The following is a 14,816-nucleotide window of genomic DNA, read 5'->3' on the forward strand; positions in this document are numbered from 1 at the left end:
TTTGGTGATCGCGAAAGCTAAAGCCGCTGAACAGTGGAAAACTTCGTCCAACTGCATAGGGAACGTATGTCTGAATGGTGGTTGATGTGACCTGTGATAGGTCACTCCAGGACAAAAGGAGCAGATAGCATTTTGTGGACCTCTTCTGTTATCTCAAGAGCTAATTAGCAAGAACAAAAACTAGTTATGCTACAACAACGTGAAAGGCAATATGAAATAGCACTTTGAAAACTTTATCAGATAGTTGCCATTGGATATCCCCACATGCGACCCGTGATGTCGTATGACGTCACAGAGATGAAGACGATTGTTGGATTGGCCCATGCGGCTATGCCCCGAATAAAGAAGGTCTCATCATAGTCTAGCGGATAAAATAGCTAGAAACGCCTTCTCAAACCATAGGGTAGCTGCCACTAAGTTTTCAACCTTATGACGTTAAAACGGTGGAATCTGGTTGCAAAAAGTCGAAGTGTGGCTTGGCGTGACCTTGACCTCATTTTACCTAATGACCTGGGCTCGGAAAGTACACAAAATGATGTTGGTGTTCTTCAAAGTGATATGAATAAGAACTGGAATCCAAAAACATCTTTGGAGTGCCTTTTCTTGCAAGAAATGGACTTTATTTGTCGCTTATCAGAAACATGTCACCCACTTGACTTCCAGAAACAGGTCAAAGAACATAGATTACCGACATTAGAAAACTTAAACGTTTACAACGTATCTAACAACCTTATAAACTAGGGTAAACGAAATTTCAGCACAGTTGCATTCAAAACTTATTCTGAAAAAACATTGGGGGCGTTAGGGTCCCATCCCGCCTTGCATGGTGAGGGTTAAATAGCAGTCACCACTCGACCAAATTTCCAAAAAAACAGGAGTTGCTGTATGCCACTACGTCACATGGAACACGTATAACGCATGTTTGTGCATACGTGCAGGAATGCAAAACTGGCGAACTTGCATCTTTACCGTGACGTGGCATGGAGGCAATACAATATTGCAGCATACGTTGATATCTATAATTTCAAACACGGTCTTCCAAGCCAGGAAAGCTGACAAGTAGCAATGTGCCTGGCACAGTTCTCGATCTCGCCTACAATCGCAGCATGAAACCCACCCAACTGCCAACGTCATCATTAAATTCTCTCTCTCTCTCTCTCTCTCTCTCTCTCTCTCTCTCTCTCTCTCTCTCTCTCTCTCTCTCTCTCTCTCTCTCTCTCTCTCTCTCTCTCTCTCTCTCTCTCTCTCTCTCTCTCTCTCTCTCTCTCTCTCTCTCTCTCTCTCTCTCTCTCTCTCTCTCTCTCTCTCTCTCTCTCTCTCTCTCTCTCTCTCTCTCTCTCTCTCTCTCTCTCTCTCTCTCTCTCTCTCTCTCTCTCTCTCTCTCTCTCTCTCTCTTTCTCTCTCTCTCTCTCTCTCTCTCTCTCTCTCTCTCTCTCTCTCTCTCTCTCTCTCTCTCTCTCTCTTTCTCTCTCTTCTCTTTCTCTTAGGTTCTTACGTTTCCGACAGCTGACCAACAAACGCGGCTTCTCGAGCTTTGCATTGCCTTGGCGCCCACAGATCGCTATCAGGCTGGACTGAGAGCGGTGTGCCGCTGCCGCTGACTGGACTGGCAGCGGGGCGCCGCTGTCGTTGACTGGACCGCAAGCGGAGCGTCACTGCAGCTGACTGAACCGCGAGCGGAGCGCCGCTGTCGCTGACTGGACTGACAGCGGAGCGCCGCACCGAGCCCAGACTTCAGAGACGGGAGGCGAGGCGGGGCGCTCTGATCCCGAGGACCGCTGCCAGTGGGTGCGCAGGCGGAAGGTCGGACGCGCCTGTCAGCAGGTCGACAGCGGCCCTCACCGGGCTGACATTGGCCGTGGCGTCCGGCCTTGCGATGGCGGCTAGATAAGGAGTCGTCTGCGGCCGCCGCCAGCCCTTACACGTTGGACCCGATTGCAAAACGACGCACACGCAATCCGGAAGCGGGTCCGCCGAGGGCAGCCGGCCGCGGAGGAAGGAGCGGACCGGCGCGGCCCGCTCGTGGACGAGTCTTCCCCAGCGGGCCGGATGGAGGCGGAACGAGCCCGAAATGGGGCGCCGTTCGGAATCGCCGCCGGCAGCCCAGACACAGAGGGGAACGGAGCTCGGCAGACTTACCCAGAATGTCGAGCGGTCGGACCTCGCCTGGCCCGCAGATCCCGGCTCTCCATCGCCATGAACCAGGCGTTCGGGTACGGTGGCGGCATCCTCGCGTTCTTCTGTCGCTGGCGCACTTGGTTCACGTGATTCTTGGTGGCACGTTGACGATTCCAAAGGTTTTTGGTGCTTTCGTCACGGACCGGTCCCAAAGAATGCGGCCCCTGTGGGTAGGACATGAAAAGATAAGTGGACACCATGAGCTGACACATAGGTCTGACGCCTTGGACTTGAATTTTGCTCAACTAAGCACTGCACATCTGGTTGAAATGCGTTACATCACATTTAAAACGACGATGTATATTTTCATTGCCACAGGTTCCGCTATGAACTCTTCTTTTGCTTAGGCAAAGCTGCTACTGTTGCCAATATGCAATGGCGCGAAACAGACAAGATCACTAACTTTTAGTATTGCTTTATTCTGCCGCGCAAGCCAACCAGTTTTGGTCGCAAATAGCTTCCGCTCTGTCGTGTGAGAGATTGCGCCAAGATAAGATGCCTCACGCACTCAGCTTTATCGTCATGACACGCTTACCCACTCACATGTACATGTGCCAGAGCAAGTGGCCCATCGTCATGGACGAGGCATTGCGCCAGACGGCACGTCTGTATGATGCACCGACACCAACCACATGTTATTGCTCATGTCCAGCGGACTTGCGCATTGGTTGGTCGATGTGTGACGCCATCTACGAGCCCTTACGACACTGGGCCGTCGGCCGAAGGTACATTTATACCTCTCGTCCTTCTACGCCATGCCCTTGCCTGGGGCCAGACTTGGACGAGACGGCGGCGAAGTTACGGACGTCACGCTGGCGGGGTCGGGCGATCAGCTCGATCGGGTGGTGCCCCGGGCCAGCTCGGTACGAATGGTGCCCCGGGCCAGCTCGGTCGGGCGGGCCCGGGCCAGCTCGGTCGAATGGTGCCCCGGGCCAGCTCGGTCGGGCGGGCCCGGGCCAGCTCGGTCGGGTGGTGCCCAGGACCAGCTTGGTCGGGTGGGCCCCGGCCTGGCTCGGTCGGGCGGTGCCCCAGGCCAGCTCGGTCGGGCGGTGCCCAGCCTGGCTCGGTCAGGCTGGGCCCCGGGCCAGCACGGTCGGGTGGTGCCCCGGGCCAGCTCGGTCGGCGGCTCCCGACCTGGCTCGGTCGGACGGGCCCAGGACCAGCTAAGTCGGGCGGTCCCCGGCCTGGCTCTGTCGGGTGTTGCCCAGAGCCAGTTCGGTCAGGCGGCCCCCGGCCTGGCTCGGTCGGGCGGTGCCCAGAGCCAGTTCGGTCAGGCGGCCCCCGGCCTGGCTCGGTCGGGTGTTGCCCAGAGCCAGTTCGGTCAGGCGGCCCCCGGCCTGGCTCTGTCGGGCGGTGCCCAGGACCAGCGGCCCAGCACGGCGAGACTGTGTACTGCAGGCCCAGCAGCTGCGAACTGGGCCCCGGTGGACCACTGAACCTGCCTCCTCTGACCGCGACTCACCATCACGTGGTTCATAGGTACGGAGTAGATGACCAGTGCTTTGTAGAGCAGCAAGCAGGCAGCCAGCGGCAGGGCCGTCCGCCAGCCCAGCGTCAGGAGCTGCTCGGCGCTGAGTGTCACGTCCGGCAACAGCAGGCGCGCCGAGGCCAGCGCCAGCAGCGTCCAGCACACCCACTCGCGCAGCGGTGCCGCCATCTGAAACACGCGGCGCTGGTCACGCCGCTGGGCGCGCATGCCGAAGGGAGCGCCCGAGAGCAGCTCCACAGGCAGCGCTCGTTCCACTGATGTCCCATGCAGCGGCTGGCTGTTTTTTTCTGGGTGTGGATTGGTTGGCGGGATACAGGAGTCCATCCATCACACCTGGCTGGTAAGGCAGGAGGAATGCAGCAGCCCCTTTAACTACAACGCTCATCGCAGCGAGAAACGTGATGCGCGACAGTTCATTCTTGAGCTAAATAGTTGTTTCAACAAGACGTAGAATGGGCGAACACAGGATTTGCATGAACAAATGACACCTAACGCAGAGAAAATCGGCAGTTAAGCGCATCCGAATCGTCTAGTGTCCAACTGCTGCACGAGTACCGTGCATTGTCATGTAATTCCGGGACAACCATTGCATCATTCCCACACATTTTCATTTCCCAGGGAATGCTTAGATGCATCTAGACACATGTATCATGTATCTCAGCATAACATGCATACTGAGACATGCAGTCAATAAATATGCGTCAGCTATCAGGCCATCCGACCATCGCGTCGTTCGGCACCGCCATCACTGACAGTGGTGGCGGCCGGGAGATGCAGGGCTGACCCGACGGACCGGCTTCGGCGACACCTGGGGGCGGGGTGAGTAGCCCGCAGAGCGCAGGCCGCCGGACGTTGCATAACTGCACTGGGGACGGAATAGAATAGAATGGAAGGTCGTGACAATGAGGCGGCGCTGGCAGTCAGCCGGGCCGAGCTCTGCACGTGGCGGCACGTTGGGCAACGCGCGCTCGTCGCATCCGAGGAGGCGGACGGAACTGGGACCGATCCGGTCAGCCACGCGTGGTGCCGCCGTGTGCGAGCACCGGCTCCGGCTAAAGGCACCTCCGTGCATCCACTATCCTTTCCTGGTTCCCGCTTCTCATCCTGCATCCCCCACGACCTGTTGCGTACCCGGAGCCAGTTGCTGGCATCAACCATGAGAGGGCTCATGTGAACCACTAGAAGGCGTCCCGCCCGAGCGTTCCGCACAGATCCTGTGCAGGGTCAGTCTCGGTCGTGGAGGAACCCCAGATGCATTTAGTCCTGTCCCACCGCAGTCCACTCTCATTCATTCCACAGGTCTGGAATGATCAGAATTGGCCGAAATGGCTGTGGTCCGAATCAAACGGCTAACCTCAGTGCATCAAAACGCTAATCCCTCTGGTAGAGAAGCGTGGCCACTCCAGTAGTGTCCAGCTGACGTAATGTGTCCTACCGGTAAACAGTAATACTTACTGCTGCCTGAAAAGCAGTCACCTTCGGTGGCCAACGTGGGTAAGAACCATACAGGGTTATCGCGCACTGGTCACCACGCTTGACATTTAGCAGCCTGCTATCTCGGCACTAACAACCACCAAAAACTTGAGGCTGCCAAAATCTTGCATGCATTGTAGAGTTCAGGTGAAGCGAGATAACACTTTGATCTTGTGGACGTACGTAGTGCCTGTCCCACGAACCGCAAGCAAGCAGGCTTCTGTGAGTAGCTCCAAGATCATTCCAAGCTAGGCCAGTTAAAAACTATGATCTTTGACCTAAAATCAGACAAAACCATTATATCAGACATAAACCAATATAGCCAGTTATTATGAGCATACTTTGTAGGAAAGTGTCACAGTGTGCTGCAGAAAGTCACACACTTCTAGTTGTTCCCCAGCACTAAAGCTGGCCCGGTCTGTGCTGAAAACAGGCAATCAAAGTATATATGATATAATCAAGGCAGTCAAGGTATAATAATATGGATGCATTTGCCATGCATCACGCTGTCCGCGGGTGCTATCGCGACTGCGGCTGAGCTAGGGGTCAAGAAGTGATGACATTTAACAGTTCGTTATGTCCGCACTAACAACCATTAAAAACTTGTGGCTGCTAAAATCTCGCATGCATTGCAGAGTTCAGGTAAAGCAAGCTAACGCTTTGATTTTACCGACGTACGTAGCGCCAGTCCCGTGAGCAAGCAATCCACTGTGATTGGTTCCAGGATCATTCCTAACAGGGAATTGTGGGTTTTAAGTTCTCACATAAACAGCACTCAGCCCTCAACGTACGTTGGTTGGCATACTGGTTGGATGCAAATATCATTCAACGTACTGGTTGAATGATAATATCGAACAGACATTGGTTAGATTGTCCGTGCACGGAGGACGCACGGAGACTTCGTTATATCGAGTTTTAACAATATAACCAATGTATGTCTGATGACGTCGCCGAGCCTCCTGGTAAAGTGAAGGCTGATTATTGTCAGGATCATAACTCCATACTCATAATGGAAAAGCCAGGAGCTCAAGGCCTTTCTGGCCTATATCAAGTGATAGATATATCTAGCATAGCCCATCTTCTGGCGTAAGAGTTGGCAGCAAAGTTGGCAACAACCGTGCCGCTCCCGCAAGGAGCGGGGCAGTTTATTATAATCGTCCAGCTTCGCAAGCTGCTGATGTGATTACACGTCCTCTTATCCGGAGGACATCCGAGCAGTAAGTAGCCTGCGATAACCGCTAAGCGACACGCTACACATGTACATGCATACATAGGCCGGGCTGCCGTCATTGAAATGACCTTCCACTGGGCGAAGCACAGTAGAGATCAGAGGCACGAAGCGGGGTTCGCTTAGACCATGGAGGCACAGGGAACTCTCTCCGACGTAATTTGTCGCTGGACCAAGCGCCCTCAAAGCTCAAGTCCGGAAAATGGTGCCGGCTGGCCCGGTGGAGCAGAACTATCAGCCTAGCTTGTAACGAAAACATACCATTCACTGACGGACGACACTTTTGCTTAAGGGTGCAGGTTATGGTGAAAGGTGATGAAACATTGGGCAAACTTTTGCCTTGAAGATATTAGTGAATACTAGTCAGGCTGTTGCACGCAAGACAATTCAAATCAATGTGCAGAATTTGTACAGGCTTACAGGTTTCAGCGAGCCATGTCTTTAAAACTGGCATGTTCGGGTTTGTTGCCAATCCAGTGATGATATGTAGATTTAATTAAATAAAAAACAGCCTTTCCATCAACTAGCTGTGACAGTGGAGCTGCGTACCGCAAATACACTACAAGGATTTGACGCTTTTTTATTTGATTTGAATTTGTAATCAAACCGCATCCAGTGCCTAAAACGTGCCGTGGGACTGCTATTTCTGGATCAAAATTCCATTACCAGCGTGCAGGTTTCTAAACGGTCAAGACAAAAAACGCCATAATGGAGCCGAGCGCGAAGCGGCATGTAATCACTCGTGCCAAACCGCAATGTCACTACATGGTTGTACCGGCTTTCGTGATCATTTGGACCAAAGTGCAAGTGCAAGTGGTAGGTTAACGTAACGGTTAAGTGGCGGGTTAAACCAAGCAGATTAATGGGTGAAGCATCGTCATTGTTCTCATCATATGCCAATTAAATTGTGAACAGTAAAGGCAGTAGCATTGTGGAGCTATTGACACATTGGAACAAACACTAAGAGAAACATATCACTGGACTTTCATAATATGTAGCAAAATCATATTATATGCATGAAAAAATGCGTCACACATTTCAGATCAGGTCACACCGGCAAAACCTCGCGTGTAATGCCCTCATCCATTATATTACCCATTTAGAATGTTAAGGCTATCAAACAAACAACAGATAACGACGAAAAAACTACAAAAATATACTTTGTCTTATGCCGGCTGGGGGAGAGAGACGAGGATTTTGTTTTTCTGGTTTCTTGTTCGTTTTTAGCGATTTTTAGTGGGTCGTTGTAAATTTTTGGCTATGTGTCAATGTCTTTTTGACGTTCTGTGCCAAGATGTTGGACAAATGACATGCGTAGTGGCTGTTCCAGAGCCCGGTATTGGGCGAGGGGGGGGGAACTCTCGTGATATGGCTGCTTGAACATGAAAAGCAGCATAGCAGAGTTGGTTACGGAGCACAGACAAGAGTGAGCCCTAAAGCCAAAAAGTGAACCAAATAGTGTGAGACATTACGGACCACCAACGTAGGTATATAAGCAATGTTTCTCTGCATCTATAGGCATATGTGCGCACTTCAGACCTTTTCGACAAAACGTTTGGCTTTTAATAAAGCAACTGGTGCATGTGGTGACAAGGGCTTGTTCAGGTTTTGCAAAAGGGGCGCAGAACAAATAGCCTCAAACTCATGCGGGCCCAGCGGTGTTGTGATTAGATAGCGCAGAGGAATAGTCGTGCATGTGGAGGTAGAAGAAGTAAGCTAAACATTTTTGCGCAGAGTCGTCTTCAAGGAAGGGGATAAGGGGGCTCACGTCATCCAGGACACGACGACCTAAAATCGAATGCTACATTCCATCCCTCAGCTCTGTGCAGCAAGCCGCATCTTAAAAGCATGCCAGAGGAGAGTCCAGGGGAGACAAAAGAGGCTGGAGACCATCGAGACCGCATCGCACGACAGAGGACCATCAGCTTACGGCCGTGGCAACGGGCCACGCTCGAATCACATCTCCATACTACCCTTCTCTAGATGATACATGCTTTGCTGATATCGCGTTTGATTTGCCTGCAGAGTACCATCCACGGTGAGCATGACCATCTGCAGCGAGCCCCACCCCTTTCCGAGCCGGCGTCTTCGCTGTCACCGTTGTCCTCGCTGCTACTTATCAACTCGACTGAGACTTCAATACTGTACTTCAGTACTTCAGTACTTCAGTACCGAGTGGCACGAGGCAGCCGCTGACACGCTTTCTGGTATGTCAGGTAGCGGTGCGTCAGCACGTGTCCGGTACGGCCGGTGGCGGCCGGTACCGAGGGTTCCCCGGAGTTCTCCCAGGCGCCAGCTTTTGGGGTTCCCGGACGTCCGTTGGCCAGTCAGTGTGCAAGCCAACCACTCGAACGTGGAATGCTCTTTCAGCCTCATGAATGCTGCACCTGCAAAAATGCGCGATGGGGCTTACGTGCGGCCCAGCGTAAAGTAGCTAGAAGCTTGGGAGATATTTACACGGAAATTGGCTCTTTGATGGACCCTTTGTACGCGGGAAAAGGCCGGAGCGTCATCGGAGAATGCGGACCTCATGTTTAACTTTCGTTAACATTGGAAAGCCTCCGAGATTTTGTGGCATTAGAAGAGGATACAGTGTCTACAACCTTGCACCTTTCGGAATTATAAAACAATGATATGAAATCATTGAAGGAAGGTCTGCTGGCCTGGAAAAAAATGTAGGGGGTATCAAACTGAACCCCTCCCGAGCGAGAGCGTGTTCAGCTTTGACATTGCAGCCCGTTTAGCCGCAAGCAAACAAAAAAGTAAAGAAACGACAACAAAGGTGTATGTGTTTAACAGCACAAATGCGGGGAGAACAAAATACTGATAATGAGTGTCAAAATGTTACCACAGTTACAACAACGCCCTGGCGGAGACAACGCCCAACGCCCATGCGACGTCAAACTCCTTGAGGCTAGTTGGCAATATCTGCCTGGAAAGTTGTGCAATCGCGTCCAAAGCTTTAAGCAACCCGGAACATACATAGGGCATGCATATATAGCTATCATTTTATGACTCAGGAAATACGTTTTCAGCAACACTGTTATGCAATCCACCGCAGATGCGTGTGGTGGCCGGCCAGCAACGAATTCGTATATCACAGTCGGCGGGGACAGCGCTGCCGTCCTCTTAAACAACAACTGACAGCATGCTTACATATCCGGAGCTCTACATCATCAGCATTTCCCCGAAACACACCCGGCACGCCATATTCATATGTTCGTAATTATACAAAAAATATACATGTATCCGTCATATTTTCCCGTGTTGTACGGCTTCGTAAATGAGAGCATATAGAGCTGAAATGGAATATTTTGGGTTTACTTCTGGCCTAGCCTCGTGGAATCAATTATTGACATAAAAACGCACAGCTTGCGACCAATAACAAAACCCCGTTGAGGCTAATTCACTGTTCTTTTCCACGAGAACCTAGTTGTGTTATTTTGAAACAGACAAGTCGTAGGATTGATCGTAGGATTGATCGAGTGATCGTAGGATCGCTCCCGTCTATTTAAAATGTTGGTGTGCAAGGCATTGTTGCTTATTTGGCGTTTGCACGGACCTGGTGGTGGCAAAAAAGCCGCAAAAAGGTGATCTTAACCCAATTAGTTTGGGCAGCTACCGAGTGCTGGTGCAGCCTGCCGACAAATTTGCAGCATTAGTTTTTGCATGCGTGTATAGCGACCAAGCGCCCATTGACAGGAATACATTGATCAGAAATTATTCTTTTGAAGCTAGAAAATACTGCCGAACTTCACTGGAAAGGCAAAGGCAAGCTGGGAGGCAAATCTCCTGTTGCCACTCACCGTCCCTGAGTCAGCGCGCAACTTCAACGAGGGGCATCGCCTCTGCCGCCTTCCGTCATTAAACGCTGGCAACGGCACGGGCGTTTGGCCCGCGCCGTTGCCAGCGCTATTAAACCTCGTGCAGAGCATATCCAACATTGATCGCTAACACTTCCGCATGTCAGCCCTGCACCGGAATAGTAGCACACAGCCGAGCAAACGCACCCCACCGTTCCCTGCGGCCGTAGCTCGCTGCGTGCTGCGTAGTGCGTGCGGCCCGGCGCACCCCGAGCGGCGCCGGCGGCCGCACGCGCCGGCAAGCGCATGACGCGCGCAGCGAGCGGCCAGCGGCAGCGCCGCATACCATACCCCGGAAAGGGAGCACTCCCGATCGGGCGCGTGCGCCGGCGGCGACAGCCGCCGGCACCCGCGCACCCGGCGGAATGTCAAGGCCAGAGATGCAGACGCGATTAGCGCCGGAGAAAGCCTCAGACCCAACGCATGCCCGCCGGCCGCCCGGCGCGTAAACAAGACGCAGCAGCTGATGCAAGCGTGACACGACCGAGCGCACGAGGTGCCTCGGGCGGTCACGTGGCGCGCCGGCGCGGCGGGCTGCGCCGGCGGCACATGCTGAGGACGGAGGTGGGTCGAGTGGAAGGTAGAGGCCTACGCAAACAAATTATCATGCTTGGGCTTATGACGCTTTACCATGAAGGTTACTAGCCGCACCCCATTGCGCGTAGGTTTCGCCAGCTGGTTCAGTCGTCTGTTTGGAATATTGCGTAGGTGAGTTCTCAAATATAGTTTGCCGTAAACATATTTACGTCATGCTTCTGGAACAGCTCTTTGATGCTACCAGATTGTCGTTTGAGCGATGCCAGTCTGTTATCTGCACATGCAATACAATTAATGTACGCTTGAAATGATTGAATCGAACATCACGCTGATGCTGATTATCAGCTAGTCCAGAATCCAAATGTCATATACAGAACATGGCAAACAGATTTGAGAATCAGCGCATGCCGTCAGAGGTCTGCTGATTGCATCATCGACGGCATGCAGGGAAAGAAAGCCGGCAAGCAAGGTAGAGAATGTCGGGCTTCGGAATTATTGCATAGTGCAAGGAAATGTATGGTAGAAAAGCACATGTCATGTAAGAGTGTTACTTCACCAATTAGGTTGGTGAATACGTGCACGGCGTAATTTACCATGCAGGTTCCATTTTTCTCGCGTTGAATCACTATATACATTGCACTGCATATAGCCAAACGTTGTCTAGATGACCTGATCATGAGTGGTGAAAAAAGTTATAAGATGCGGCAAAAGCATTGGAAGGGAATTTTGCGACTCGAATAACTATAGGAAGAAGACGGACCGTAATTTAAGAGTCAACGAGTGGCCAAGGCATGATATTTGTGATGTCAAAACCGCTGGGCTGTCACAATTTTACTTGAGCGAAAATTTGGCCCGTTTCGTCATGCTGCGTGCGCCGTCACATTCAAGCAATTACCGACTGGAAGCGGTGGCTGCGGTTGACGTACAGGCCGTTGCCCTTCAGCGTTGTAATTCCCTCTATTAAAATCACGTGGCTTATCAAGTAGCCCGCCTCGCAATAAGTCGAAAAACGAAATGCATTCAAGCTCAGGACCTGGAGCGCTATCAACCGTCTAGGCTATGGTTGTGAACGACGTGTTGGTGTTGACATGATGGCCTTGGCCAGCACGTCGCACCCAATGTGGCCGAAGGTGTAATTAGTGTAATAACTAGTTCAGACCAACATCTTGACCAGACCCTCAGCGTCTTTGGAGTATGGAGGGAGGTCCACACAAGGCACCCATTTAGCAAGATTCTAGCACCTGGCACGTAGCGAAAAGTGAACTACTTGTTTTCTGTTTGTTTTGAGAACCATCTCAGGCGACCACCTGTTAAAGAGTGACGGAAAATTTTGTCCTCAGGATGACCAGGATGTTTCTGAGGGCAATGCTGAAATGTGAGTTAGCTGTGTTAACAACACTGATAACCGTTTACTGAAATTTTTTACCTGACCTCCGCAGTTCATGATCTTACCTTTTGTTCAAGGCCATGTCGGTGATATTTTGCTTGACAATAATGATCTCTCTCGCTGCTCTACTCCGCCCATTTCAGCAGGAAATGCACGTCAAACGATACGCTTAACTACTTGCGTCACTTAAGTGTATTCTAATCGTTCTACCTGGTTTTCCATTGTCAGGCTATTTGACATCAAGCTAGATCAAACTTCGACCTTGGCAAGCAGATTCGACCTGTCAATGGCATACGATCAAAGCCTATTGACAAATATCTTCCAAGTTTCGGAGGTCTTTCTAACGCTATTTTCCCCATTCATGTGACTGGTTCAGCTACTGGGTCTCTTAAATGCTAACCCACGCCCCCACATCATCATGTTTTCAGCGGAATATTCGAATGCTACGCCCAAAATAACATTATATTGCTGCCTAATTTGAGCCCAACATGTGTTTCACGGAAGGCACCCATGGAGGTAGGTCATGATCTGGCCCGAGGCCATGTGCTCTGTGGTCATATGATAGTGGTGCATGTGAGTTAGCACTCGCTTCCTCAAATACAGACACCAAAAATTCTCAAAAATGCTTACGTGTTTAACTTATTTACAAAAATGCAAAAATTGACCGGAACTCAGGCCACTGACCTCACCTGTCTCGAAAAAGCTGAAACCAACAAAATGTTGGTGTTATCATGTTCCAATACTTCAGTAAGTTTAACAATCGGTAAATAACCCATAACAAGCATGCGTGGTCAACGTTTTTTTTAGAGATTTGACCTGACCCAGGTCACTGACCTTGGCAGATAAAAATGTCAAATTCCTACAAATGTGGCCAAATTGATAGATAAACAATTCCTAAAAGCCTGGCATTGATGCGTGCAGTCCTTTTTGAGCTGCGCTTAGAAAACGTAAGGGGGAGTCAGCTCCCCCCCAGACGCGGGTTAACAGCCCTGGGTGACAAATATGAATAAAAAAGATGTGCGTGCAGCTCTGACATCAGACACTCCATCCTGCATAACCTTGTCATGTTCATCCATGACACACTAATAAGTAAGCATACTCGCGTCATACACCCCCGTGCCGGAGTGCAAGATATGCAAGATGGCGGAGCGATCGATGAAAATGCGATAAGGGTCCAAAAAAACGTCGGGGCGTTTATCTATGGCAGCTGGTTCCGAACTTCGTGGGACTCCGCAATTTGTAAACCTGCTGCATCTTTTCATATGTACCACTGAACATGCGAACAGTGAGTGATGCTTTTATTTGATATCATTTTAGGAGGGAACATAAGCCGTAACGAAACCACACAGAAATGTTAAGCACAATCTGTGTAAGCATTCATCGGACACTAAACGAGTCATGCAGGAGAAAACAAGTTTGTTTCTATCTCCATTCAGGCGTTGCAATACCCGCCACTTTTCCGGGAGAGAGAGCTGCGGGGTTCAGGGAGTTACCCGACTTATCAAGCCATGCCAGAATTGCTTGTGGTTGCGGCTTACAGAGCTCACATCATAAAGCCGTTATCCTCGACAAACCTTGGGGTCTATACCTAACTGACTGCGGGATCGTGGACAGGGCTGTATTTTACGTACCATGCACGCACTGCCACCATGCTGGAGTTATCTTTGTGATGCGAGGAATCTCAACCACGTGTTGAGCCTCAGTTTACGTATGCAAGGCAGACCTGTCCTAAACACAAAATATTTATTTACTGCAAAACTGGACACCAAAAAACCGCACCCCTTTCCTTCGCTCTATGTATCAGTAGGCAGAATAAATCGTTCACCGCCGAAACGAACAACTATTGAACTGTGAGGAATCTAGCAAATGATCAGTGCTACCCAGCTATTGTTAACAAATTTTCGGCCCATTTGATGTTTTCAGCACTGTCACTGTATTAAAGTTTTATATTTTATGCACCGTGTTATGCTTACCAACAGCCAGGTACCTGAGGCATGACGTAATTCGTGGACCTGCTGTCGTATACGGCAAAGGCATCGCAAAAGCAGGGGGAGATCTCACGCATGCTGTAGCCATTAGCGACGAATGGAAAATGGAACAGTCGAAACATGCACATGCCAAACTTCTGCCTCGTGCCTCCCTGACCCTTCGCGGTGTCTTCCCCGGCCTTTACAGAGCTTCGGTAATCACCGACGTGGATATTGCCTGCTTCTGCTCCTGAGATATCCCTGGGGATGTTCATTTGGAAGTGATCCTGTGGCCCCATTGCGCCATTTTGTGTAAATGGGCTTACCTGGCGCTATCCCTTAGTTCTTCGTCATGCACTTACTGTGCTCCCCATCACTGTTTGCATCCAGAGGCATCCAGGTGCGCTGCCAAGTGCGACCTTGAGTGTCACAATCCAGCTGGCGCCAGCTGACTGCTCACAGAAAGCCCCGTGCCCAACGCCCGCTGGATCTGCGCCAGGTCTGGGCGACGGTGGTGGCCTCTACGCATAGACCCTTGCACTTAGAGTTCAGAGTTCATCGCCTACTTGAACACCGGACATGAACGATGCATGCCACAAGCGTGGTTCACGAAGAATAAAGAAGTTTGAAGCTCGGGATGGCGGTAAATGATATGAGCAAATCATGCTTCGCATCAGCAACGATCAATGCAAAA

General features: G+C 51.0%; 1 protein-coding gene across 1 annotated transcript in view; it reads right to left on the reverse strand.

Annotated features, from left to right (window-relative positions):
• nvd (cholesterol 7-desaturase nvd) overlaps nucleotides 1–14,551 on the reverse strand; it is a 29,064-nt gene extending 14,513 nt beyond the window's left edge. The window contains 4 exon segments of the mRNA XM_037235529.1: nucleotides 2,140–2,170; nucleotides 2,172–2,342; nucleotides 3,641–3,835; nucleotides 14,485–14,551. Of these exon segments, the coding sequence (XP_037091424.1) occupies nucleotides 2,140–2,170; nucleotides 2,172–2,342; nucleotides 3,641–3,835; nucleotides 14,485–14,508 (421 nt within the window). The 5' untranslated portion in view covers nucleotides 14,509–14,551.
• Between the last annotated feature and the right edge of the window lie 265 nt (nucleotides 14,552–14,816).

Source organism: Pollicipes pollicipes, unplaced genomic scaffold (genome assembly GCF_011947565.3).
Source record: "Pollicipes pollicipes isolate AB1234 unplaced genomic scaffold, Ppol_2.1 Scaffold_7261;HRSCAF=8764_pilon_pilon_pilon, whole genome shotgun sequence".
NCBI classification, from domain to species: Eukaryota; Metazoa; Arthropoda; class Thecostraca; order Pollicipedomorpha; family Pollicipedidae; genus Pollicipes; species Pollicipes pollicipes.